General features: G+C 53.4%; 1 protein-coding gene across 1 annotated transcript in view; it reads right to left on the bottom strand.

Moving 5' to 3' along the window:
* Positions 1-735: 735 nt before the first annotated feature.
* The window catches only part of SLC9A1 (solute carrier family 9 member A1), a 59192-nt gene continuing 35057 nt past the window's right edge, over positions 736-24870 (bottom strand). The window contains exons 2-12 of the mRNA XM_084785248.1: positions 13335-13795; positions 9654-9904; positions 8365-8582; positions 6726-6928; positions 5286-5375; positions 4812-4882; positions 4525-4698; positions 4189-4303; positions 3932-4033; positions 3149-3221; positions 736-2486 (exon numbers count right to left, since the gene is read on the bottom strand). Of these exons, the coding sequence (XP_084641374.1) occupies positions 2143-2486; positions 3149-3221; positions 3932-4033; positions 4189-4303; positions 4525-4698; positions 4812-4882; positions 5286-5375; positions 6726-6928; positions 8365-8582; positions 9654-9904; positions 13335-13795 (2102 nt within the window). The 3' untranslated portion in view covers positions 736-2142. The remainder of the gene's footprint in view (positions 2487-3148; positions 3222-3931; positions 4034-4188; positions 4304-4524; positions 4699-4811; positions 4883-5285; positions 5376-6725; positions 6929-8364; positions 8583-9653; positions 9905-13334; positions 13796-24870) is intronic.

Below are 24870 nucleotides of genomic sequence, written 5' to 3'. Positions count from 1 at the left end.
CTGAAGGGAGCTCCACTGCCCCATCCAATGGTGCCCACACCCTGACTCGGTCCAGCTGTTTCCTGCTGGGATGTCAATGCAGGAATGCACAGTGTGGTTCTTTCATGTAATCCTTTTGTCACGGCCCACCTCCAACATCCTAAGTAAAGTCGGCTCAGGATCCAGGCCCTATAGGCTGGGCCATTATGTGCTGTGACCTCCCTGCCCTCTAGTGGTCGGGTCCTGAAACTGCACCTTCCTACCTCTGCGTTACACAGGGAACCCTTATTCCAACAGGGTGCAAGTCCCTCTTTCCCAGGTGAGGACACAGAGTGTCAGAGACTTTGCTCTGCCCTGAGTTAGACCCCGACCATAAACTACAAGGTTCATCCTTCCCTCTTCTGTTACTCTGAGATAGACTCACTGGGTCGACTTACTAAGGAAAAGTGGATGTCATACCCTGGTCTTTCTCAGGCCTGCATGTGTTAGGACTGTTATATGTGGATGTCTCCGAGCTGACTGGCCTCTGCGGGCATCAGTCCTGGGACACCGCAGACAGGAGTCTTCCTGACAGTGCCCTGCTGACTAGCGGCCTCCAGTTGTATGAACTGCGACCCAAGCACAGACCATCTCCGTCACCACACTATCTCCAGCACTAACACAGAGTATCAACCACACTAGCAGCTGATAGGAGCACTGTTTCCCTAGCGCCCTCCTTCTGGAAGTCCCTCCCTCCCAGGAAGCAGCCCTGGACTCTTATCAAAAACTCACATTGATTTATTAGAATATGAAAAAGGTTCGGTTTCTTTTGTACAGGCGGCAGAGCGGCAGCAGCTGTGGTGGCTTTGTACATGGTTGTCGATGTCACCTTGCATGGCAACTCCTACCCCAAACAGCCATGGAGAGGAGACAGCTGGGCCAAGCACCCACGGCCCCACCCCCTGGAGGGACCCCTCTGACTATTGCACGATCTGGTGAGGGAGTGCTGGGTGGGGGTGGGGGTTGGGCCCAGCCACAGTGGCGGGAGGGAGTATGTGCCCGTGAGCGAAGGCCTGAAGAGGTCCAGTGCTCTGTCTACTCTAGCAGCCCTGGCCCGGACAGGATACCCTCAGGGGACGCCTTCCTCTCCAGGGCCGGGCTTCACTGCAAGCTGGCTATGCAGGTGAGAGAGTGGTCTGTCTAAGGGGTGGTGGTAGACCAGGTCAACAGAAGGAAAGGCAGGCCCGGGAGCAAGGCCGGTGCCAGGAGGCCACTTGCTCATGAGCTTGAATCATGACAAGTTGGGCCACGTCTGGATCCTTGCCCTGGGCCAAGAGCCCAGCCGGCAGAGGTTCAATTTAAGGGTGTTAGACAGCATGAGGAAGAGGGGCAGGCGCGGGGCTCTGACTGGCATGGGGGGTTCAAAGGGTCTGAAAACAGGAGTGCCTCTGTGCAAACAGAATCGTACTTACGTGGAGGCGCGGATAAACAAAACATGAAAAGGCAGCACTTTCCGGAGCCTTGGACAGTCCCTCCCGTAGAGCAGCCCCAGAAAGGCCCGGTGGTCCTCATCACCAGAGGCACTTCACTCTTGAGAGTGCCCCGGTTCCTGGCAGAGAAGCTCAGAGATGCCCTCAGCCTGCAGCTCTGAGTGAGGACAGCTCAGGCGACTGGCTGGGGTCCCATGGCTGGGAGGAGTAGTGTGGGTCTGCCATGGCTCACCCATCTGCCTCCCAGCCACACGCCTGCTGTCCTGACATAGGAGGGCCCACTCAAGGCCAAGGAAGGTTCGGCTCCCTCCTTTCCTGGTAGGACCACAGTGGAGCCAGTGGCTCTTTGGTTAGAAATGATGATCAAAGATGGAAAGTTGGTCTGGATGAGGAGGGGGAGGGAGGGAGGGGGGAGGGCCTTGAGAAGCCCCAGTTCCAGTATGGGAAAGCCTGGCTCTAAAGATGGGGCAGGGCCTGCCTCACTAGCCCAGCTGTTCTGCCAAATGGATTGGGAAGGCAGTTCTGGTAGGAGAGGACGCCTCCCAGAGGCAGGAGCAAGCCGTGCTGCAGTGGGGGCTGTGGACCCAGCTGCCATGCGTAGGAAGGGGGCAGAGCCAATCCAGATCAGGAGGTAAAGGGAGCTCCCAGCCCCGACTCCTGTGGGAGAGTCTATGGGACGCCCACTGGGCTGGCTCTACTGCCCTTTAGGGATAAAAGGCTCTCCTTCCCCAGGCTCAGGGTGGGGGCCTGGGTCACTGAGGCAGCGTTGTATTCTCTGGGAGCTGGGGCTGTCACTTTGTCCAGGGGTGAAGACATCGTCAGTGCCTGGGGATGAGGGTTCCTGGCTCCGCATCATAATGACGCCATCCTCATCTTCATCTTCCTCCTCCCGAGGTACCCTTGGTGGATCCCGGTGTAGCCCTAGGACTTTGCCCTTCAACTCTTCATTCACCAGGTCCACAGACTCAGGCGACTGTGGGGAGGCTGGGTCGATGGTGATAACAGGCAAATCTGCCTTGGGCTCATAGGCCAGTGGGTCTGTGGATTGAGAGCACAGCACAGGCAAGTTCAGTCCCACAGCCCTGCTCAGCATGTGCCACACGTCAAGGGCCCTGCCAGCTGCACTAGCAGCTCTCAGCCCTTCCCATGAGTGCGAGCGTGTCTATGGGCGCCACAGTGCTGTCCACACAGGCCTGAGCCCTTCTCATGAGTGCAAGCGTGTCTATGGGCTCCAGTGTTGTCCACACGGGCCTGAGCCCTTCTCATGAGTGCAAGAGTGTCTATGGGCTCCAGTGCTGTCCCCATGAGCCTAGCGGCCCCTCTGTTACCAGCTTCTCTTCCATCAGATGGTTCTGTCCTTGGATCAGTGGTTCCCACAGGTTAAGACATAGGGCTTTTTCCTGAGTCATGACCTGTGGGCCTAGGCCTGCAAGAAGGCCTGCCCTTGCTCCTCTTCATGGACCAGAGGCTTCTCCCTCCCTGCTCTGGGTCATAGCTCCAGCACAGCCCTCATCCTGCGCCCCATCGGCAGCACCTTTGTTGCTGGGGTGGACAGCAGGGCTATGCAGTCCTGATGTAAACACAGCTCATGGCTTGAGAAGAGGTCATCATAGGAGACCTCTTTGTCTTCCTCTTAGACTCTCTGAGGCCTGTCCCCGGCACAAAACACCCAGCCTGAGGGCCCTTCTTTAGCCCTTTACCTGAGCCTATGCGGGCCCGAGACATGGTGGGCGAGTCCAGCTTGTGGGCCGGTACCGTCAGGTAGTTGGTGATCTGACAGAGAGAGTGGACAGGTGAGTGTGGGCAGTGGGCTGGCACAAGTTCTCTGTAAGACACTGAGGCAGTAGTTCCTTACTGGCCTCTCCTTTTGCCTTTGCCAGCACCCACACTGGTACTTTGGGGCTTTCTGGAGGCTTGTCCCAGGCTCTCAGCATGCTGTGCCACCTTCCTGGGCAGTCCTAGACAGATGTACCCTGCTCTAGCCCACAGCTTGGGCCCACAGCTGACCCCAAGATTAAAACAAAAATAGAATAACAATAAAATGCAACTCAGGGTGGTAAAGTCCTATACAACCCCCTAAGAATCACAAACCCAACACATCACAACTGACCAACTCCTTCCCTTTCGTCACACCTTGTTCCTTCCCTGGCACTCTGAGATGACGTCTACCAGCCCTTCACATCCCTTTCCCACCCCAGTGGTCCCACCTCAAACTGAGAGCCCAGTCACCAAGTCTTGCCGTTTCTAGTTCTCTGTGTCCCCTGAGCTCACTGCTTTCTCCCTCTCTCCTTGACATGCCCACTCTTTCCTCATGTCACTCCTCTGGGATGAAGCCTCACACTGCTAATAAACCTCCCAGTCTGTTTCTAAAATAGCTCGGTGTGTGTCCCCAGAGAAGAGAGCCTGGGGTGCCCCTGGTGAGGGAACAGGAGGGGGAACTGAGTCCCGAGGCCCTGGGAAAGGCAGGCCCGCCAGACACACACCTTCTGTTCCAGCTGCCGGGCCTTCTGCCTCCGGAGCAGCATCTGGTTCCAGGCTTCCTCGTAGGGGTCGGCCACGAGCGTGTGTCTGTTATAGGACCGCAGCTGAGGGAGGAATGGCCGTCAGGGAGGACAGGACTTAGAAGCTGGGCTGGAAGGCCAGGGCCAGGGGGACAGGAGATGGGCTGAGAACGTGGAGCAGGTGCCAAGGGTGCACACAGAGAGCAGCTAGGAAGGGCCAGGCCGGGACAGGGCCTCACCCGCTGCCGAGTCTTCTGCAGGTTGCTCCTCAAGATCTTACGGATCTCTTCCTCCTTGTCCTTGGACAGTGCCGGCAAGATGCGCTCTGAAGTCACGGACTTGGGGTTGATGTTCCTGGGATGGTAGAACACAGGTTAGGTCTCCATTTTGGCAGCAGAAGGCCATGCTGGGGGACAGCGCAGGATTGGGTGGCCAAAGTCCTTAGTATAGCTTCAGGGGCCTGCAACCTAACTTGTCTAGCTAGATAACAACACGGTTCCAGTGGCCACCCCAGGCAGTGTTGAGGGAACCGGCACAGGGTGCAGACGCGGCCCAGACTGGTCAGCGGCACTCACTGCATGGAGACAGTTGAAACGGCAGACGGGATCTTGCCCATGCCTCCACTCTCCACTAGCTCGATGGCCTGCTTCATCTCCATCTTGTGGTAGAAGGCAATGAGCTGCGGCTCCTTGGAGCGCTCTCCAGCTATCAGACACTTCTTCACATACTTCTTATTAAAGCGGTTGAGCCTGTGGGAGGAGGGAGGTGGGCGGGGCTAGCTCCTAGGCACGAGGAGATGCCCAGGTCCCTAAGGACCCTTAACTGTCCTCTCCACCCTCCTGCCCGCCAGACCTTCACCTACTTGTCTTTCCAGTGGTGGTGGCCGTAGTGACCACAGATGTCCTCGATGCCTGTCAGAAGGTGGTCCAGGAACTGAAATGGGCCCAGGGCCAGGTCAAGCCTTACTATTGGGCTCCTTCCCTACCCTACCCACCTTCACCCCAACTAGGGCTCTCTCTGCTTTAGCCTCGGCCTATAGTTCCAGGAGAAGCCAGGAGGTGGCGCCTTCCCCTCACAGATGCTGAAGCCCCTTCTCTGATCCCACTTGAACCTAATGGCAGAGGCAGGCTTCAGCTAGAAGCAGGGATGGCTTAAGAGCCTCTTAGGATGTGAAACGCTCACATCCCACTTTCCCTTCAGCTGGAGCCTTGCAGGGGCCCCTATGGGGCTAAGAGACCACCCAGTAATGGGACAAGGGAAAGCGGGCTTATAGCCCAGCTCTGCCCTGCCTCCAGGAGCCTTCTCCTGCACCCCAAGGCCCAGCCCAGCCCAGCACCTGTGTGTGGATCTCCTCATTGATGGACCGCTTTGTTTCTTGCTTTTTCTTCACAGCCAAAAGGTCTACCAGGGGCCGAATGGTCATACCCTGCAGGGCAGCAAGGATCAGGCATTCTGGTGCTGCTGCCCTGGCAGAGAGGCTGAGGAACCCCCTCCCCGAGAGACAAGGAAGATCTCCACTTTCAGGCCCTCACTCTCTCAGGTCTGAGGGTTTATAACCGCCCCCGCTCCCCAAGCATGTAAATAAAGGCAAGCCTTTAAAGCCCACTGCCTCCTCACAGCTCAGCCAGTGAACAAGGCTCCCTGCGCAGCTGGCTGGGGCCTGGGTTCAAATGTGAGCTCCACCCCATGGAGCCAGGCCCAGCAGATAGAGAGCCTCTTCTGCCCTGCCTCCATCACAGGTGCTATGTGGCCCACAAGCATATCTGCAATATCCCTAAAAGATGGAGCTTTAAAATGTTCACACTTTACAACTGAGGGACCTGAGCAACATCAAGGCTGTGTGATTCCCTCAGGGCCCGCGGGAGCAGCAGACCCAGAGTCAGGCTGGCGTGAGAGGGTCACCACATGCCACCTTCAGTGAGAGTGGGCTTAGAAAGCCATCAAATACATGCAACCGCAAAGCTGAGGTGAAGCAGTGTTTCTGAGGACAGAACAGGGCAAGGCAAAGAGGAGCTCTCTCCTGTGAAAGGACTGAAACAGCACCCCATTCCAAAGGTCTCCCCATATCTTCTTCTCGTGAGAAGGCAAAGGTATGCTCCATCTAGTACCAAGAGGACAGGTGCCCAGGAAAAACAGGGCTGAAGAGAAACGGAGGCTCAGCAGTTTCTCACCTGTTCCCGGTCAGGCAGCTAAGGGAGAACAGTGCACATGTCTCCTCCGGACATGGGCAGGCGGGTAGAGACGGGGTGGAAGTCTGCTAAGCCTGTGTCATTTAAATGCCTACAAGTCTCTGGCTGGCAGGGTGGACGGACTCTTGGGGAATCATCTAGCTTAGTCTCCTCACTCCACAAACGGGGAACTGAGGCACAGACAGGTACACCTCCCCAAGAAACACAGCTAGTGGAGTGTCAGACTCCCGCCTCAGGAGACTGTCCAGCTGCCTATGCTGTGCTGCTAGAGACGCCAAGCCCGCAAACCAATCAGACCTACTATGAGCCCTGCAGTCAGATCTTGGGCCTGTCAACTACCCTTGTCGCTTCAGTGGCTCTCATTGAAGTTGGGCAACACTGGTCACTTTACACACTGACCACTGACTTCACAATGTCACATTATCACAACTGAGAACTGAGGCCCCAGAGGGGGATGGCTTACCCAAAGCCACGCGGCAAGCTAGCTACAGCATCCCCACAGCCCTTTTCACATGACACACTCCCCTCCTTCTACCACAGAAGTCAGGGTCCCCGAGGCGGGGGCCTGCCCATCCCAGGCCCAGCACCTGCACAAAGACTGTGAAAAAGATGACGGTGATGATGGCAGTGAGGAACAGGTCACACATGGGGAAGTGCTTCTTGTCCAGAAGGTAGCCCAGGGAGAAGGCAATGGCCCCTCGCAGGCCCCCATAGGCAATGATGAACTGGTCCTTGGGGGTCAGCTTCACAATGCGGAACTTGTTGATGAACCAGGTCAGGCCCAGCACACCTGCCAGGCACAGGCAGAGGAGAGGTCAGGCTGTCCAGGAAGCCCCTCCCACTAAGCCAATCCATCTTGCCCACTCATTTCCTGGGTCCCACACTCAGGAGCCCCAGATCACTCAGCCCAAGACCTTGGTGGGTCTTTAAAGGGTTCCTTAACATGTATTGTCCCCAGAGGCCTTCAGGGGCTATAGGTCAAGAGACAGGAGGAAACAACAGAGTGGTAACAAGTTGCTACTTATTAAAACAGGTAGAAAATAATTATCCTGTTGTCTCTGCTTTTCTATATACTGAAATTGCCAATAACACAATAGTGTTTCAAATGCAGGCCATGAGGAGAGGGAAGCTTACCCTGCATGCAGGAGGCCATGGGTTCAGTCCTCAGCATTATAAAACATACAATCAAAACCTGCTCGCCAACAATAAAACTCCCACAACACCCTGGGACACCTCACACCTGTAATCCCAGCTCTCAGGAGGCCGAGGTGGAAGAATCACCAAGGGTTCTAGGCCAGCCTGGTCTGTATAGTAAGATCCTGTCACAAACAACTCCAAACATACAAAAAACAAAACAAAAAAAACCTTAAAAATGCGGAGAGCGACAGAAGACACATTGTGGACCTCTGGCTTCCACGCAAGTGCATGTGTACGGGGCGCGCACACACACAGAATCATACAAAGACCCCAAGTAAATGTGACAGGAATCACAACATGGCTCTTATTACAGAGAAAGGGAGTAAAATGCAGAAAGAAGCAGTGACCTGGCCACTGAGGTGAGGACAATACGGCGTAGGGGGATGGAACCCACAGGCCTAGATTCCACAGGCGACACTAGCCTGGCAGCTTTGGGCATATATGCCACAACAAGAGGACCCTTGGCTCAGGGACACAGGCTGGGTTAAGAGGGACTGAGAGAGCCACTAGGTTTTTGGGGGGTCTTAAAGCCCTTCACCATGGCTCACTGTGACATCATCCAGGGTGTCCCCATACTCACTATGAGCATGGGCCTTCTCTCCCCTCAGTGGTCTCAAATGATGTTAGCATTGCAGAGAAGAAATGAGAGCGGCCAGGAGCCATTCAGCCAGGGACACACTGCACTATACATAGCTCACTAGCGCCCCCCCCCATATACTGCACTACAGACACCCACAGCTCAGCCCCGCAATCCACGGTACTGCAGACTCACAGGCTATCCCCTCTACCCACTGGACTACACAGCACAGTCCAGCTTGTACTGTGTGTGTGTGTGTCATACACATGACAGCCCGGCTCTTACACACATGACTACACAGTCACAAACAGTACCACACACATACCACAGTCCAGCTCTTAGAAACATCAACACACTTATACACCCCACAGCCCCGCCTCTCACTGTATCACGCGCAGCTCCTCCACACAGTCACACACACACACTTCATACACACACACAGTCCTCCTTACCTAGCACCCGGGCGATGAGACAGAAGAGCAGGGTGCTGATGACAAAGGTCCAGTTCCACTGGTGGGAGCCAGCCACAGTGGAGACCCCAAGGAAGATGAAGATGAGGGTCTCGCTGACGCTGCTCCACATCTTTAGGAAGTACTTGATGGTGGTATGCGACTTGTGGGAGATGTTGGCCTCCACGTAGGGGCGCATCACTACTCCTGAGGCGATGAGTCTTGGGGTGAAGAAGAACAGGGTTCAGGGGTAAGTTGTCCTCACTGTTTACAGGCTGACAGCACCAGGCTGAACAAGCCCCTGCTGACTGGGCAGCTTGCTTTTCTTGATCCTCAACACCAAAGACACAGGGCCAGCAAACTCTTGCATTTTGCAGACAAGAGACGGGAGTTTTTGGCCGAGCTTTTTGGATAAATAAAGTCCTACTGAGGTGAGTGGTAATGCAACAGACTAAGTCTGTTCAACTGTAAGCCTTTGCCTCTTCCCCAAGACCACACTGCGTCTACCCAATGGCAGCCAGTAACACACTCTGGTCTCTTCAATTTATTCCCTCTAAGTATGATGCTGCCGGGACACAGGGTCCCTCTGGGAGCTTTGTAGGCTCTCCCTTCTGCCGGAAGGCCCCGGTGCAGACTGCTGTCCGCACTTCTGTTCTCTTGCATCTTCTCACAGCCTATCTCAAACTCAACAGACACCTCAGGGCCTCTACCACTCAGGCTTGGAGAGTGCCTGGTAAGCCATCTCTGGGGAGCCTGTGTCAGCTTCCATCTTGGGACTCCCTTTAAGAAAAAGGGAAGAGGGCTGGGCGTGGTGGTGCACACCTTTAATCCCAGCACTCAGGAGGCAGAGGCAGGCAAATCACTGTGAGTTCGAGGCCAGCCTGGTCTACAAAGTTAGTCCAGGACAGCCAAGGCTACACAGAGAAACCCTGTCTCAAAAAAACAAAACAAAACAAAAAACAAAAACAAAACAAAACAGAAAAGAAAAGAAAAAGGGAGGAACCAGGTGTAGTGGCACATGCCATTAATACTGGGAGCTCAGGACTTCCTGGGGCAGCACCAAATTCTGCCTCCTTTGCCTGAGGCTAGCCCTAGACAGGTTGCTTTTGCCTCATCTGCCTCCATACAATCTTCAGATTCCTGAATCCCAGAGTCCAATGGAAGTGGAGGCCTCTAATGACCAGGGCCACTACAGAGATGCTGGGGAGCTCCTTGGTGACCACAGAAGTCTGGGGACTCCATACTAGATAGCTACCCTACCAAGCTCCGTCACCTGTCACACCCAGACTCACGCCATGATTCCTGACAGGTGGAAGAGCTCAGCTGACAGGTAAGCCATGTAGCTGTAGAGGAAGACGAAGAGCGGCTCGATGACCCGGATGTGGGAGGTGAATCTTGAGGTGAAGGCTGCGATGACCCCGTAGACCACGCCCACAAACACCCCGCCAAGGGCCACTACGAAGAAGCTCAGGAAGCCGAGGAAGATGTCCGAGATGCCCACAGACTCATAGCTGGCAAACTCCTCAAAGAGGTGATAGAGGACCTGGAGAGGGCATGCGGGCTGGTGGGCAGGAGGGCGGGGCCCGGGCCCCATGACTCCCTGGGACTGGCCCATGCTTATCCCACCCCTCACCATCCACAGCCATGACCCAGACCACATGGCAGCAGAGAACCCCTCGTGTGTCTGTGTGTAGAACATGGCCTGGGGGTTTAGGGAGCTTGCAAGCGGGGCACACTGGAGGCCTGCAGTACACCCTGGTGTAATGAACATAAACACTTAAAGCTGGGCAGCCAAGCTGTAATCTTTTGCACACATGGCCAAGGACTTAGTCTTCCTGTCACTCAGTTTTCCATGAGGCAGGGGCAAGGGGAGTGTCTCTCCATTAGCACAGAGCAGGGAAGTTCAGACAGTAACCCAGGACAGGACCTGTAAACCTCTGACAATGCATGAGGCCAGGTAATATGCAACCTGGGTCCCACCAAGTGTGACTGAGAAAGACTTAAACAAGCTGCCGGGTAGTTGCAATGAACAGCAAGCTCGGCTGCTGTGCAGCCGGCCTGGAAAGGGAAACTCTGCACATAGCCCTCATGGTCTTTATTGGTATGCAAGCCAAGAATACCTATCCCCTTGCTAGAAGCAGATACCAACTAACACGCCAGGGGCCAAGAGGGGAAGGACTGGGCCCAGAACATGGTCCCCCGGGCTCTGGGTTTTGTTCTGAGGGACCGGAAAGGCACAGCAGCTACCGGTCTATCCAAGTCCTGTCCTAGCAGCTGTTAGGAACCAGCTGGGGCATTTCCAGGCCTGGAAGGAAGGGGAAACAGACAGGAGACAGTGACAGGACAGAGACCTGATGCCAGGCAGCTCAGGGGCAGCTTCACTGTCTGAGGTGTTCACACCTGTAGAAAAGGCCCAACCTGCAGGGCAGTGGTGGCACACGCCTTTAATCCCAGCACTTGGGAGGCAGAGGCAGGCAGGTCTCCTGAGTTTGAAGCCAGCCTGATCTACAGAGTGAGTTCCAGGACAGCCAAGGCTACACAGAGAAATCCTGTCTCAAAAACAAAAAAAACAAAGAAAGAAAAAGCCCAATTTGGGCCTGGAAGAGCGGTAGATGCTGGCCACTGGCTGGCCCAATACTGCCTGGTGGATCACAGCTCTCTGGGAGACTCGGTAGGCCTCAGCAGCAGATGTGCTCTGTCCTAGGCTAACCATGAGGCCTACGGATGCTCATGAGTGCTCACAGTCAGCCACATGGGTCACTGCAACAGTACCGGGACCAGGTCCTCTTTCTAGCCTGGAATTACTGTCAATGTTGGACAAGTGAAAAAGAGAAACAATACGGTGTAGGCGCGTGCGTGTGTATGTGTAAGGGGGGATGTCATGTGACCTCCTTCGGCTAGCGAAGCCTCCTAATGCTTCCATTTCAGATAGCAGTGCACTGTCCTAGGTGGGGTTTGTTTGTTTGTTTGTTTGGTCATCTTTATACAAGCTAGAGCTACGAGGGAAGAAGACCCGCAGCTGAGAAAATGCCGCCTTCAAACTGCCTGTCACCAATGCTGTGGGGCATTTTCTTGATTAAAAGGCTGGTCTAAGGGAGGACCCAGCTCCTCTGGGCAGGCGGTAGTCCTAGACTGTACACAAAGCAGGCCAAGCAGGCCACTAAGCAGCACCCTCCACAGCCTCTGCTTCAGCTCCTGCCTCCTGGTTCCTGCCCTGACTTCCCTCAGTGATGAGGCATGACTTGACAAGTTGCTTTTGGTCATACTGTTTTACCACAGCAACAGACCCCTAAAGAAGCCAGAGTCACTATGCAAGCAGATAGGGCGAGATGCATTCGGACTGGAAGCACCTGAACATCAGCCACATGACCACCACTGTCACCACTGTCAGGAGATGCCAGAGCTCCTATACGCCCAGATCTGAGTTATTAACTTGATGCAAGCGCATCGTTGTTTCCAGTGGTGTCAGCTGGAATGCATACCCAGACTCAACTGGAGAGGGTTCAGCTTAGGTACCCACACTTCAGGTGCCTAGTAACAGGCTCAGTTCCTACAGGAATCCCAGAAAAGGGACAGGCTGGCGACTGTGTGTCCTGCACCACAGTTGAGCGAGGCTCTTGTTGTAACCCGTATAACCAGACCTGCTAGAAGAGACCAAGATGGAGCACTGAATGATCGGGTTAGATTCTGCCCAGCTGTATGAGAAGTGGCCAGGGGCACAGGCAGAAGGAGGCTGAGGCTAGTGAACAGCTGTCTGTTTCTCTTGGAGGTACTGCATCCAGGGCTGGAGACGACACAGACTGTGGTGCTGCAGGCCTGAGCATGCACCCCTGTGTCCTCTGTTTTCCTGTGTGTGCAGACCCTCTCTTACAAGTCCAGTTTGGGGGTGGGGGGGGTGGGGGGGACGTGAATGTCCGTGCTGAGTGAGGAAACTGGCCACTAGGCATGCATGCACACACGGGCCTGCCAGGCACAGGCCTTCATGTGGCCTTTAGCAGATGGCACTACTACTCTGTCACTTGAAAACTGTCAAAGGCGAGACCAAGAAAAGGAAGAGTCTCTTGTTTACAGGCACATGAAAAGAAAAGAAAGGCAAGGCAGTCAAGCAGGAGTAGCAGCATGCACTTTAATCCCAGCACTCAGGAGGCAGAGGCAGGAGGATCTCTGTAAGTTCAAGGCCTGCCTGGTCTACAGAGCTAGTTCCAGGGCAGTCAGGGCTACAAAGAGAAACCCTGTCTCAGACAAACAAACAAACAAACACAACAATGCCAGGCATGGTGACACACACCATTAATCCCAGCATTCAAGAGGCAGAAGTAGGCAGTTCTCTAAGAGTTCAAGGCCACCCTGGTCTAAAAAGCAAGTCTAGGACAGCCAGGGCTATATAAAGAAGCCCTGTCTTGAAAAACCAAAAAATAAAAACAAAACCAAGAAACCCAGCAATAACAAAAACCAAGTAGTCTACCTTGACCCACTAATCTTAACTATCACGTTCTACAGGTTTGGGAGCCCACACCAAATTCTTTGCCCAAAACCCTGCACACACCAAATTCTTAAACAGCCAACAAAAGCGCTAAAAGGCCCCTCAGAGATTAAAAGAGCTATAAAGCAAGGCACAGAGAAGCTCAGTAACTGGGCAAGACAGCATCAGATGCAAGCTGGCCAGAAAGCAAATGACCTACTAGGCCAGAGCTCAGGTCCTGGATGGCAACAGACTGGACCAAGCTCACTGCCTCAAGTCTCGCTTCGCCACATTCTAGAAAGTTGCTTAACATCTGTGGGTTCTTTCTAGTTCTGTGAGGTGAGAATAGTACATCTGAAGATTAAAAGAGAAAAATCCATGTTCCAGTGCCCAGAGAAGTGCCTGGCACACAGCAAGCATGGAAGGACACTGGCCAACTTGATCATCATTTGTGGAAGGACAAGGCGTGGCCTGTGCCCATGTGCAGGTGACCTGGCCCCTGACCGCTCACCACAGTGACGGCATCATTGAGAAGGGACTCCCCGAAGACGAGGATGTGTAGCAGTTCGTTGATGTGGATCTCCTCGAAGACAGCCAGCACAGCCACCGGGTCCACAGCGGAGATAATGCTGCCAAAGAGCAGGGTGTCCAGCAGGCCGATGTTGTTGATCTGCTCGCCGCCCACCAGGCACACGGCGTACAGGAGGCCGCCCAGGAAGAAAGCGTTCCATAGCGTGCCCACCACGGCAAAGATCAGGATGGTGCCCAGGTTCTCCGTGAACTGCCGCAGTGGCAGGAAGTAGCCTGCATCCAGGATGATGGGTGGTAGCAGGAAGAGGAAGAAGACGTCTGACTGCAGGAAGGGGGGCGTCTCGCCAACGCCCTTGATCAGGCCCCCCACCAGCAGCCCCACCACGATCAGCAGGCAGCTCTCCGGGACGATGCTTGAGATGGTGGGGATCACATGGAAACCTGTGAAGGGCGAGAGAACGGGAGGCCGTGGGCTTTTCAGGGGAGCCAGAAGAACAGAGGTTGGGGGCGGGACTGGGGGCCAGGAGAGCAGCTGGCGAGAGGTGCACAGGCTTGGTCTCAGAAGGCCGCTCTGTTAACTGTGAGCTCGGGTTCCTCGCCTGTAAAACGGAAGGGATAACACCAGCTTCACAGGGCTGTGGTATAAAATAAATTATTTTAAATATTTACATTTGTGTGTGTGCGTGCTTATGCATGCATGCACCACGGCACATGGGTGGATGTCAGAGGACAACTGGTGGGGGTTGGTTCTTTCCTTCAACTGTATGGATTCTGGAGACTGTGAACTCAGGGTCTGGGGCTTAGTGACGAGCCACTTTAGGCCTGATGTTTTTCACAGATCATTCTCCAAATTGTCTGTTACTGTCATAAACTGTTGGAAAGCAGCAGTTCTACATGCCTCTGATGAGCAGGTGCAAAGTACCTAAGGCATCAAGCTACCCTGAACCCATGGCATCTTCTCAGGCACACGCTCAGGGCGCTGACTTACAGCCCATAGAAAGATGACCAATCTAACAGTCCTGTCTCAGGGAAGGCACCTGTCACGGAGGTGTATAAGCCGAAGGCTGACAGTGGGTGGTGGTAAAGTGGAGACATGAGAGAGCCAGGAGAGTCAGAGAGCATCAGGGCCAGGATGAACATGGGGGCGACAGGCCTGGGTCTGCAAATCTGCAGAGCACATGCAGTGGCCTCCAATCCCAGCCTTGCAGGCAGGAGGCGGCTGAACATAACTGGAGCACACGCTTTTCCGGACACAAGGCAGCTGCTCCAGACAAGATTCCAAGAGGTCAAAAGCCATTGGTCAGTTTCAGCAAGTAAAATGAAATCTCTTTGCCACCCTGCCTTTAGCCTAATCCCATCCTCTCTACAGACATGGCCACTGAGGCTCAAAAGGGAGGGACGTGTCCAAAGTCAGCAAATCAGTAGCAGAATAAGGAGAGAGCCCTGGCCTGTCACCCAGCTCCCAGCGAACGCCATGGCTTTGAAATGTTAGTTCTCCTAACTTCCTGCAGCATCAAGGTACCTGAGACAACCACCAACCATTTCCCCGAGTGGTGGCGGCCATTCCCTGTTGTGGCCATGCTGAGGCTCCAGACCCAGGATTCTGGGGACGCCAGGTTTGGTTACAGAATCCCACGTTCCCTGTGAGCTCTTTGGTTTGGTTCTGGAGTAGGAAGGGCAAAGACCTGGGCACCCAGATGAATACTGGGTACTCAGTGCCCAAAGCCGCCTTGATCAAGAGGTAGTGAGCCCTTCGCTTAAGAAAGATGCTCTCTCCTCTTCCCTACCTAGCAAGCTCCGAGCTGGCAAACCCCAGGGTACCACAGGAGCTCAACACACACATGCCGACTTCAAAATACCCAGGGATGGGACACACCCACGATCCCCAGGGACTCCAGGATCCCAGGAAGGAGGGGCCTTTCCCCCTAGGCAAAGCCCCTCCTATATTCGGGAACCCAGGCACACTAGTACCACCTCAGTCCCCATACAATGCCAGGCTTCTGGAGTCACTGAAAACACATTAGGGAAAAACATGTCTCCATCTTAGGGTACAAGGAACCTCAAAGTCACCTTGTACATGCACTAAGTCATCTTGTGCGCTGAAAAGCTTCCTATGCTGTAGAGTCTACTAGTAACACCAAGAGTTCAGCTGCCAGGCGCATCTCTTGTGCGTTCTCCTGCCCAGTTCCTACTATTCAAATTATCTGCAGTTGTCCCAAAGGAGCTGTTCTCTTTTTCCAGCAGATGGGCCCCAACTGTGTGGCTGGCTAAGTGTACTTATGCCTCCTCTTCCAGGAAGTCTTCTCTGACCATCCTGTCTGCCTAGGGCATGGTGGGAGTTCCCCTCTTATGCCTCCTCTTTACAACCTTACAAAGCACAGGCATCGCCGGGCATGGTGGTGCACACCTTTAATCCCAGCACTTGGGAGGCAGAGGCAGGCGGATCGCTGTGAGTTCGAGGCCAGTCTGGTCTACAAAGCCAGTCCAGGATAGCCAAAGGCTACACAGAGAGACCCTGTCTCGAAAAACCAAAAAAAAAAAAAAAAGGACAGTCATCATCCCCCGCCCCCCCCATCCCCACCCCCCACCCCCAGCACCCACAGAGGTCAAGCAACCAGCTACCAGCTAAAGAGTGGTGACGGGGCCACAGCACCTTACCCAGAGATCTGCACTGCCCTGAAGCGGAGACCATAGGGCCTGCTACACTGTGGATCTTGAATGGTTCTCAATACCCCAAGCTTTAAAGGGTTAATAACAGTAGGTGGGTGACAGAACCTTTAAGAGGTAGGATCTAGGAGAGGCTTTAGGTCACTGGGAGTGTGTCCTTGAAGGGGAGTAAGTGAGGGTTCTCTCCTTTCTCTCTTGCTCCTTGGTTCATAATTTAAGCCTTTTGGTCCACCATGTGCTGCCCCACAACGTGCTGCCTCCCCACAGACCTGAAGCAAGATCATTCAATCTTAGATTAAGGCCTCCATGGGGCAGGGATGCTGGCTCCAGCAGGAGGACTGGCGTCAGACCCCAGCACCTACACACACACTGGGAGGGCATGGAGACCCTGGTAACCGCAACACCGGAGAGGAAGAAGTAAGAGCACCCAGAACACGCTCTAGCTGGGCTAGCTGGACCATCCAGCTCTGGGATCAAGTGAGGGACCCTGCCCCAATTTATAAGAGTTATAGAAGAAGATACCTGACTTCAATCTCTGGCCTATACACCTACACACACACACAATGTATACACATACACACTCACACACAACATAAACACATAAACACCCACATACAACATAAGCACATACACTCACACATATACATGCACGCCCACACACAATGTAAACACACATGCACACTCATTAATATAAACACATGCACACACAAAACCCTGTAAAACTGAGTTTAAAAAGTCTCTTTAAATGGGCATTTAGTCATATGAAAGTGGACCAACTAAGTTTAAGGAAATTTAGGGTTTTGTTTTTGCCTTTTTCTTTTATGGTTTTTTGAGACAAGGTTTCTCTGTGTGGCCTTGGCTGTCCTGGACTCGCGCTGTAGAACAAGCTGCCCTCAAACTTACCTCTGTAAGTCTGCCTACCTCTGCCTCCTTCAGTGCCATGCACCCAGTGCCCAGGCAGTGTAGCTTTTACTATGGGCAGAAGGCAGGTTCCCAAGGTCAAGACTGCAGCTCTAGAGACTGGTGAGGTGGATAAAGGTGCTTGCAGTCAGCCTGATGACCCGAGTTTGATCCCTTGGCCACACAATGGAGAGAACCAGCTCTTCCAGGTTGTCCTCTGACCCCCACAGGCAGGCTGCGGCACACATGTGAGTACACATATACACACACATAAAGAAATGCTTTTAAGCTGGGCGTGATGGCACATGCCTTTAATCCCAGTACTTGGGAGGCAGAGGCAGGAGGATGCCTGTGAGTTTGAGGCCAGCCTAGTCTACAAAGAGAGTTCCAGGACAGCCAGGACTACACAGAGAAACCTTATCTTGAAAAACAAAACAACAGCAGCAAAAAGTTTTTAAAAGGACTGCTCTTAAGAAGGAGTCCATCTGCAGCCAGCTGCCCTTCCGAGAGTGTCCAGGGTCCTGCTCGGGAGTCGGCAACGACAGCTGCCTTAGGAGAAGGGAGAAGTTACAGACGGTAGCCTCCACCTCCCTAGCAGGAAGACTGGAAAGATGCTCCTCGGCCCAGTCCATAGAGCCCTCCTGGTCCGTGAAATGTCAGACAACGAGCTGGTGTCCAGAGATGAGCTGGCTGCAGCTCCTTTCTGGAGAGGGTGCGTGTGAAGCAGTGACAGGAGACAGCCCACAAGCCGGCACTGCTGGGGAAGCACGTGCCACGTCATTCAGTCCTGACAGTCTCGTGCTGCTCCTGCACGGCAGAGCACAGGCACGAGCTCTGCGGGGAAGCAGTCTGCTCCAGCACAGGTGTCCTGAACCTGGGCCCATGAGCTCTCAGCCACGAGCTGCAGTGTCAGTATTTCCCCAGGGCCTGCTCTGCTGGGCCCTGGGGACCTCTGTGGGAAGCTCCATGGCAGCTGAGCAGCTGTTGTTTCCACAGGACAGACAAGCTGGAGCTCTGAAGGCAGGATGTGCTCTGGCAGGCCACTCAGGCTTGGGCTGCTGACCAGGGGCAGCATGCGTCCTTCTATTTAAGACAGCTCCCAGGGAGCCTGGGCTATGGTCATGTCCTGGCACCCTTCCCTCCCATCCCCCCCAGGCTTCTGTTTGTCCCTGCTTCCCAGTATTCGGCAGGGGGCTCCAGGCCAGAGGGGCCTCTAGGCTGAGCCCAGGCTGCAGGGAAGGGCTGGATTTCCTCACTCTTGGCTTGGGGGAGGGACACCGCCTGTCAAGAGGGGAGGCTCCACAGGGAAAAGACTGTGCCTGCATGAGATCTGTCCTAGCCTGTCCCTCTCCCAATGCCTGTTTCCAATTGTCCCCACCCTGTACCCCAAAGAGTCCGGAAACACAGGAAACTGACTGACACCTGTAATGAAAGGGGCAGTAACAACAGATGGGGATCTCTGCTGTGGTGACAAAAGGACAGCATTGAAAGCCGGGTGTAGTGACGCACACCTTTAATCCCAGCACTCGGGAGGCAGAGGCAGGTGGATCGCTGTGAGTTCGAGGCCTGCCTGGTCTACAAAGTGAGTTCAGGACAGCCAACATAGAGAAACCCTGTCTTCACTCACACACACCACCACCACCACCACCACCACCACCATCACCACCAAGAAAAGGACAGCATTGAGGCAAGATCCCAAGAAATAGGGTCCTCCAGGGCTCAAACTGTGGCAGTGGTGACTTAGCTGGGATGGACTTTGGGCAGGGCAGATATAGTTAGAACCAGATCTGGAGACAGCCTTTAATTCTCCACTATGTGGACGGTCAGACAGAGCAAGTGAGCTGGAACCAGTTCCAGAAAAGCTGTGTGCTGTAAGGCCCCAGGGACTCCCTGGAACCCACAGTGTCCCTCCAGGTATCCTGTCCACCCAGAGGCAGGTCCAGGCTGGCCTCCCTGTGAGAAGTGGCTGGGGAGGGGAGGGGTGCACATCCTTCCCGTGTAAGTGGTCGTCTGAACATGAGTGAGCACAAATGCACGCTGACAGAAATGTCACCAGATTTTGGGTTGACTGGGGGTTGACTTAAGGCTCTCTGCAGCTGCTCTGCCTTTCACCATGAAGACATTTTATTCACATTTCTCAGGCTGTCCCCATCTGCTTGGTGGGCACAGGGGAGCAGGCAAGGCTGTCCCATGTTACACACGGTTGCAAGGCTGACCATATTCCTGGTTCAACTTGTCACAGGCCTCCCTAGCCTGGGAAGTTAGAGAGGAATGCTGGGAAGAGTGGCCTCTGAGGCCCACCAGTGTTAGGTCGCCAGGGACCAGGTGGTAGGCTGATGTTCTGCCACTTTACTTCAGGCCTGAGGGCTGCAGTTCAGCCCGTGCCTGAGGGATCCCATTTCTTCAGCTCCCTCTTCAACTGCCGCAGCAACCAGCCGCAACCACAGCAATGAGAGCTCTCACAGGGAAGCCACAGAGACTCTACAGTTCACAGCAGTGTGCACTAACCCTCTGACCTCATTTGTCCCTCACCATGGCTGTGAGAGGACCCAACTTTACAGACGAGAAAACAGAGACATAGAAAGCTTAAGCAACTTGGCTCAAATCCACACAGCCAATAAGTGGGGTGCACAACCTAGGCCTAGGAGTCTGTTCTTCGTCACTCACACTGTCACTTCTACCTTCATTCCTGGATTCCCAGAGGACCCACCTAGGACTACAGAGGCTCAACGCAGTTCTCTGAAGACCACAGGTAGCCACTTTGTTCCATGAGCCTTCCTCCCCAGGGAAGTCCTTGCACAGTTCCCGCCCTCTCTCATGGCCCCTTGCAGACCATCGTCAGCCTCTGAAGCATCCTCCAGGAAGGATGTGGTAAGTTCAGCCAGAGGACCTCTGCAGCCGGCCCTTAGGTGCCAGGCGGGAGTTAAGCAGACATGGCTCCTCACTAGCACCTCAGCTGTGGGACCCACAGAACAAAAGTAGCTCAGCTTCAGCCACTGCCTCCGCTGGCTCCCAGACAGACCTGCAAGGGACAACACTGGTGGCACCGGCTACCCTCGCTGGGTCCCAATCAGGTTACAGTTGCTGACTAGCAGGTGGCCTTGCCAAGTTACTTTATGACCCCTGTCCTCAGTTTGTCCCCCGGTGGCACGGCAGCGATAGAAGTAGATGGAATCAAAGAGACACTAAAGGCAAAGACTGCCAAGCAATGAACAAGGTGTGAACTTGAGATTCTGAGGCAGGAGGATCACAAGTTTGAGGCCTGCCTGGGCAACTGAGTGGGGACTAATCTAAAACAGCGAGGGGGAGGCACCGAGTAATGTGGTGTCTGAGGTAAGATGTGACGAGCACTCTACTAAGGTTCCACCGAGGGGCCCGCAGGGCGGTTCGGCAGGTAAAGCACCCGTGGTACAAGCCTAGTGACCTGAGTCTGGTTCCTGGAACCCAAGCGGACGTGGAAGGGCAGAACCGATTACACACAGCTGCCTTCTGACCCAGTCCACTGGTGCATCACCAACAGCATGCACACACACACAACAATAATAAATAAACTTAAAGTAAAACTTCCTTCAGCTGAGTACAATACAAACACATCAGCGTGACCCACTGTGTGAGCGCGCCCACTGCTAGGCTGACAGCTCCCAAGAGTGGGACCCTCTTAGAGCCAGCCAAGTTGCAGGCCTCTAGCACAGAGCAGGCATTAACTCCTTGCGATCGATCCGAGACAAGACTGAATTGTCAGATGTGAAGCAAAGGAAAGCTCCAGAGACAAAGCAGGGTTAAAGCGGAAAGAGTGGAGGGTGCGCCCAGAGCAGGGCCACTGACCTGGGCGGCAACAACAACAACAACAACAACAACAACAACGCATAAAGAACAGGGTCTGATTCCCCCAAAGAGCCTCATAAACTGGGCCTAGCCATAAAATGGGATGGCAGCTACTCTAGAGGCTGAGGCAGGAGGATGCCAAGGTCAAGGACTGTCTAGGCTACATAGCATGTTCTAGGCCCTCCCCAGCAACTAAATCAGAGCCAGCCTCAGAATAAAAAATAAAAGGTAAAGGCTCTGAGTGCAGCTCAGGGGTAAAGTATTTGTCTGACATGTGGGAAGTTAATGGAGTTGGTCCCAAACACCGCAACAGTGGAGAGTTGGATGGACGGATGGATAGATGGATGGATGGACGGATATGTATTTACATAGGCAAGTAGGCAGACGGATAGATAATAGGGTAGAATGGGGATAGCAAGATGACAAATGGTACAATGGTTAAGAGCACTGTCTGCTCTTCCAAAGGTCCTGAGTTCAATTCCTAGCAACCACATAGTGGCTCACAACCATCTGTAATGTGATCTAATGCCCTTTTCTGACCTGCAGGCATGCAGAGCACTGTATACATAATAAATAAATAAATAAAATCTTTAAAAAATAAACAAATCTTTAAAAAAAAAAAAAGAATATGTCCTGCTCCTGCAGAAGACTTGAGTTCTGTTCCCTGCACCTGTGTTCCACCTCCTGAGGATTTCATGCCCTTTTTTGGCCTCTGTGGGCACTGGTGGGCATGGGCACACATACACACACACACACACACACACACACACACACACACACACAATTTAAAAAAAAAGAAAACCAGAACGGGGCACTGTGGCACATTCCTTTAACCCCAGCACTTGAGAGGCAGACAGAGGCAGGTGGATCTCTGTGAGTTTGAGGCCAGCCTGGTCTACATAGTGAGTTTCAGGACAACTAGGGCTATATAGAGAAACTTTTCTTCTTTTTCTTCGTGTGTGTGTGTGTGTGTGTGTGTGTGTGTGTGTGTGTGTGTGTGTGTGTGTGTGTGTGTGTTTTGAGACAGTTTCTCTGTGTAGCCTTGGCTGTCCTGGAGCTCTGTAGACCAGGCTGGCCTCGAACCCCGCGGTGGTGTCATCAACCCAGTTAAGGACAGGAGATGCATTTTGGACACAAGCACCAGGCACTGTGCTGAGCACTTCATTTGTACCATCTCATTTAATCTTCACAGCCACTCTTGTGTTTGGATGTTGGCAAAGCTTACCAAAGTCAGCTGCCTTTGTCTGTCTTTTGTTCTGTTCATTTTTTGTCCTTTTTTTTCTTTTAAGATTTATTTATTTATTATGTATACAGTATTTCACCTGCAGGCGGGCGCCAGGTCTCATAGGTGGTTGTAAGCCACCATGTGATTGCTGGGAACTGAACTCGGGACCTTTGGAAGAGGAGCCAGCACTCTTAACCCCTGAGCCATCTCTCCCGCCCTATTTTTTTTTTGTCTTTTTCTTTTTTGTCATTGTTTGTTCTTGGTTTTGCTTTTTTTGGGTGAAGGGGGTTGTTTCTTTGTTTTGTTTGAAACACAGCTTCTTAGCAGGGGTGGGGGTGGGGTGGCACACGACTTTAAACCCTGGACTCAGGGAGGCAGAGGCAGAGGCAGATCTGAAGCCAGACTGGTCTACAAAGTGAGTCTAGGACAACCAGGGCTGTTACACAGAGAAACCCTGTCTCAAACAAACAAATAAATAAATACAACACAAAACAAACCAAAAAAGGAAAAAGAAAAGAAGATAGCTCTATGGTACTGGAGAGCAAGCCCAAGGCTTTACACATGTTAGAGAAGCACTCAAACACTGAGAAGTACCCTCCAGCCCTTAGTTTACAGGTTTTTTGTTTCTCTCTCTTTCTCTCTCTTTTGTTTTTGTTTGTTTGTTTGTTTTTCGAGACAGGGTGTCTCTGTGTAGCCTTGGCTCTCCTGGACTCGCCTTGTAGACCAGGCTGGCCTCAAACTCACAGCGATCCACCTGCCTCTGCCTCCCAAGTGCTAGTATTAAAGGCGTGTACCACCACCGCCTGGCAGTTCACATTTTTTAAATTCTTTTTTTTTTTTTTTTTAAATAACTTACTTGATTTTACTCTATGTGCATTGGTATGAACTAGAGTTACACGAAGTTGTGAGCTGCCGTGTAGGTGCTGGGAATTGAACCTGGGTCTTTTTTTTTTGGAAGAGCAGGAAGTGCTCTTAACCACTGAGCCATCTCACAGGCCCCAGTTAGATGACTATTTTGAAAACCAACTTTTACTGAGTCATTGCTGTGGGCTAGAGGCTTCTACCTAAATGGTGCCCGGCGCCACAGGGGAACATTACAAACAAAACCAAAGCCTGCCTATGCTCTTCACTCAGTCGGGCTTTACCCCACCACGAGTCACTTTACAACAGACTGCCCAGCACGGACAGGGAAGGGAGGGCGGACAGTGACAGTGTCGTGTGTGAGGAGCTGTGCTCGGGTATTCACACATCTCTTCGCATTTCAGGTTACACTCTGGTCCTCACTTGATGGCTACAGAAAAGGCTCTGTGAGGTAAAGGGACTTGACCAAGGCTGCACAGCTGGGAAGGGCTGTCGTAATTAGAATCTGGGTCTCCTGACTGCCAGTTTCTCGAGCTCCAGGACATCTATGCAAGCTGGACCAACAGACCAAGAATCCAAGTCTGGAGAAGGCCTCCCCCACATAACAGTCGGAAACAAATCTGTTCCCAGTACCTGGGCAGGAACCATCCCTGGGCCCAGAAAAGCCAGTCTCTGTGCCTGTCCCCACGACTTCCATCTGGCAGCTGTCTCTTGTTTCAACCCATACGTCAGAGAGCCTTTCTAGGTTGTGATGACACACAGAAGAGATGACACACAGGGTCCCACCCTAGCAATACCGTGTCTACATAATAAAAATCTACCTAGCCAGGCGTGGTGCCTCAGGGAGGCAGAGACAGGAGGAACTCTGTGAGTTGGAGGCCAGCCTGGTCTACAAAGCCAGCGCAGGACTGTCTGGGCCAGGAAAAAGAAGGTGGAGCCAGGGAGCCAGGTTGCAGTTCCTATCTGCCCTCCTATAACCTTGGGCCCTGGAGTCTTCCAGGTTTCCCACTCATGAAGCTCAGCACGGGTGGGCTGGTTTCTGTGTCTCATCAAGTGAGACTCAGTAGGGTGGACACAGAAACACCTTTATACCGAGGAAAGACACGTGAGAACAGATAGATGGGCCACAGCCAGGGAGAGGACAAACAGCCCCAGAGGAAGCCACAGGGAAACAAGAGTCACCTCTGGGCGGCCTGGTGGGACAGGCTGTTCTAGAAGCAGAGAACTCCCGAGGACTGTGTGCACACCTCCTCGTGGCTTACAGGAGCTTTTAGTTTTTGTTTTGTTTAGTTTAATTCATCTGTTTTAAAGACAGGTCAGCTATGTAACCCAGGCTGCCCTCAAACTGCCAGCAACCTTCCTGCTGCCTCCTGCTTTGGCCTCCCAAAGCGAAGGGCTTAAGCAGCCTTTGTTCTCCTCTTGTCTTCACTCTTCTAGCTCCACCAATCCCTCTTCCCAGCTGCCGAAGCCTCCCAGTTCTGCTTCTGTGTGGACAGCGAGGAACTCTGCGTCACCCTGAGCTTCTACCTACCTCCCAAGACCCAATCAGGCGTCCCCTCCTCTAGGAAGGCCTCCAGACTGAGTCTGCTGTTCCTCCAAGCTCTACATTTGGTGCTTATCTGCCAGGCATCCCAGCACAGCCCCAACCCTGCTTGAGGGATAATGGGAGTTTCCTAATGGTCATGTGATACCCTCTTAAAGGGGAGGAGTGTGGACAACCGAGCAGAGAGCAATGACCTCTGAAGCCTTCTGAGGTTCCTATGGCTTACAGCAAGCCTGGAAATAAGGCTGGACAGTGGAAAGGACACTGGCACACAGGCTGACGCTGCAGGCCTTGGAGGGTGCCCCCAACCTGGGGCAAGCCCCCCTAACCTTCAGGCCTCACCCCTATCTATTTGGGCTTCAGCTAAGTTCTGCTGCCATCAGCCTCCACTCACCATGGGGCTCAAAGAACCATTTCAGTGACCTCAACTCCATCACACACACCCCTCCTCCCCACACCCCTCCTCCCCTGCCCTACGCTGAAGCCTCTGTGGTG

Source organism: Acomys minous, assembly GCF_964271855.1.
Source record: "Acomys minous genome assembly, chromosome: 6".
NCBI lineage: Eukaryota > Metazoa > Chordata > Mammalia > Rodentia > Muridae > Acomys > Acomys minous.
Note: the sequence above shows the minus strand (reverse complement) of the source record. Positions and strands in the feature narration are given on the sequence as shown.